This window comes from Aplysia californica, unplaced genomic scaffold, assembly GCF_000002075.1.
Source record: "Aplysia californica isolate F4 #8 unplaced genomic scaffold, AplCal3.0 scaffold00559, whole genome shotgun sequence".
Classification (NCBI taxonomy): Eukaryota; Metazoa; Mollusca; class Gastropoda; order Aplysiida; family Aplysiidae; genus Aplysia; species Aplysia californica.
The window spans coordinates 478,062-479,751 of NW_004797829.1; the positions used below are offsets into that span (position 1 = coordinate 478,062).

General features: G+C 41.2%; 1 protein-coding gene across 1 annotated transcript in view; it reads right to left on the reverse strand.

The window, feature by feature from the left end:
- LOC118478431 (homeobox protein ceh-10-like) overlaps positions 1-1,555 on the reverse strand; it is a 10,302-nt gene extending 8,747 nt beyond the window's left edge. The window contains exons 1-2 of the mRNA XM_035972026.1: positions 1,524-1,555; positions 912-1,035 (exon numbers count right to left, since the gene is read on the reverse strand). Of these exons, the coding sequence (XP_035827919.1) occupies positions 912-1,035; positions 1,524-1,555 (156 nt within the window). The remainder of the gene's footprint in view (positions 1-911; positions 1,036-1,523) is intronic.
- Between the last annotated feature and the right edge of the window lie 135 nt (positions 1,556-1,690).

The window sequence follows — 1,690 nt, forward strand, 5'->3', positions numbered from 1 at the left end:
CGTAAACAATTTTCCAAAAATGTTGTATCAGGAAAGGAAAAATGGACCAATCAGCATTTTGTTAAAAATATGTTCATTCGACAGGTATCCTGAACCCAAGTGGAAGCAGATACAAGGATGTTTAATCAAAACTATCAAAATCATTCTTTTTGCGAGCGGGTATTTTTTTATATCTGTTTAAAAACAAACAATATACTCATACCGTTGTATTTTGCCAAGTTTACATTTCATTGTTCAACTTTATACAGCCAAACCAGCTCCCAAGGCCACCTGTCCAATCAAGACAACGACCTCTTCGCACTTTTTCCCCCTTTGCGATTTTTCAATACTGCAATGACAATATTCAAGACGTCCACCTGTGTAAGACAACCACGTTACTCCTCGGAAATGGGTAGCGGTCTTGGACTTTTTTGACTGTATTCTCAAGCACGGCGGAATCAGGGGCTCGTCAATTAAAAGGCATTGTTATGGAGTTATGAGTATAATCTTAAGTCTTGCTTTTTGTTGTTGATTTTTTTTGTCTGGCCCTTGATGCAAAAAAAGAAAATCAATCTGTCTTGATATCAATAAAGATATTTGCGATTGCAGAAGATGAGTATTGCCTGGTGTCGGAGTTAAAGTTAGTGAGAAATAAATGGGCGACTACGTTTGAGACTTCCAATGCTTGAGTGTCCTCGGAAGCTTCAAAATTTCACTTGTATGTACCTTTGATCAACGTTTTTCCACAAAGGTCAATCTGGAAATGTGTTTTAAGTGAACATGAAAGGTGCTAAGCCGTAAAACAATAAATAGATGTTTTAAAAATTGCCCTCAGGGCGGAAAAATGCAGGTTTCTCAGATTGCATTATTGTGACGAGAGCCTGGTTTCACCACGATGCTTCACACAATATTACCGTCTAAACGTTGTGTACCTGTATTCTGTCTTCTGGAAGATCCGTCTTAGCAGAAAGAAGCTCTCGGGCGAACACGTCGGGATAGTGAGCTTCTTTGAACGCTTTCTCCAGCTCGTCTAGCTGGTGGCTTGTGAAGATAGTTCTGTGAAAAGAGAAACTACAGTCCAACCTGCTCTAACAACATCCTATCCAAGACATTCTCCTTTACAAGGCAGTCACCTGTGCTAATTACGACTTATCACACTGTCGAAGACAACCTCCTGTCCATGACAGCCACCTGTACAAATTACTACTTCTCACACTGTCTATGACAATCACCTTTTCAAACGACCACTTCTCACACTGCCCAAGACAACACCATCTGTCGAAGACAATCAGCTGTACAAATAACCACTCCTTACTTCCACTATAGCGGGGTTATTTTTTTCACACTGTCCAAGAGTACCATAATATGTCATTTTCTTTTTTGGTAAGTGTTTTACGGCATGGGCTTCTGCATACGGTCATATGAGCGCGTGGGACACATTAAACAATTATTAGTTGGTAGGACATTTTGAATTTTGTCTGGGTGGCGACCGAAGTCTATGCTTATCGATTTTGGACCACCAATGGATCTTTAACGTGCCCTACTTGCTCAGGGACCTCCGAGATTTTTTCGCCATTATCTATGAAGGCTAGGTGTGATATGTTACCTACCATAAGATAGGGGGTGTAACTGAAAGACAGTAGCGAGCAAGAGCCAAGGAGTAGCAGTATAACGGCTGCAGAAAGAGTCAGGAGCCAACGGGAGGGAGGGG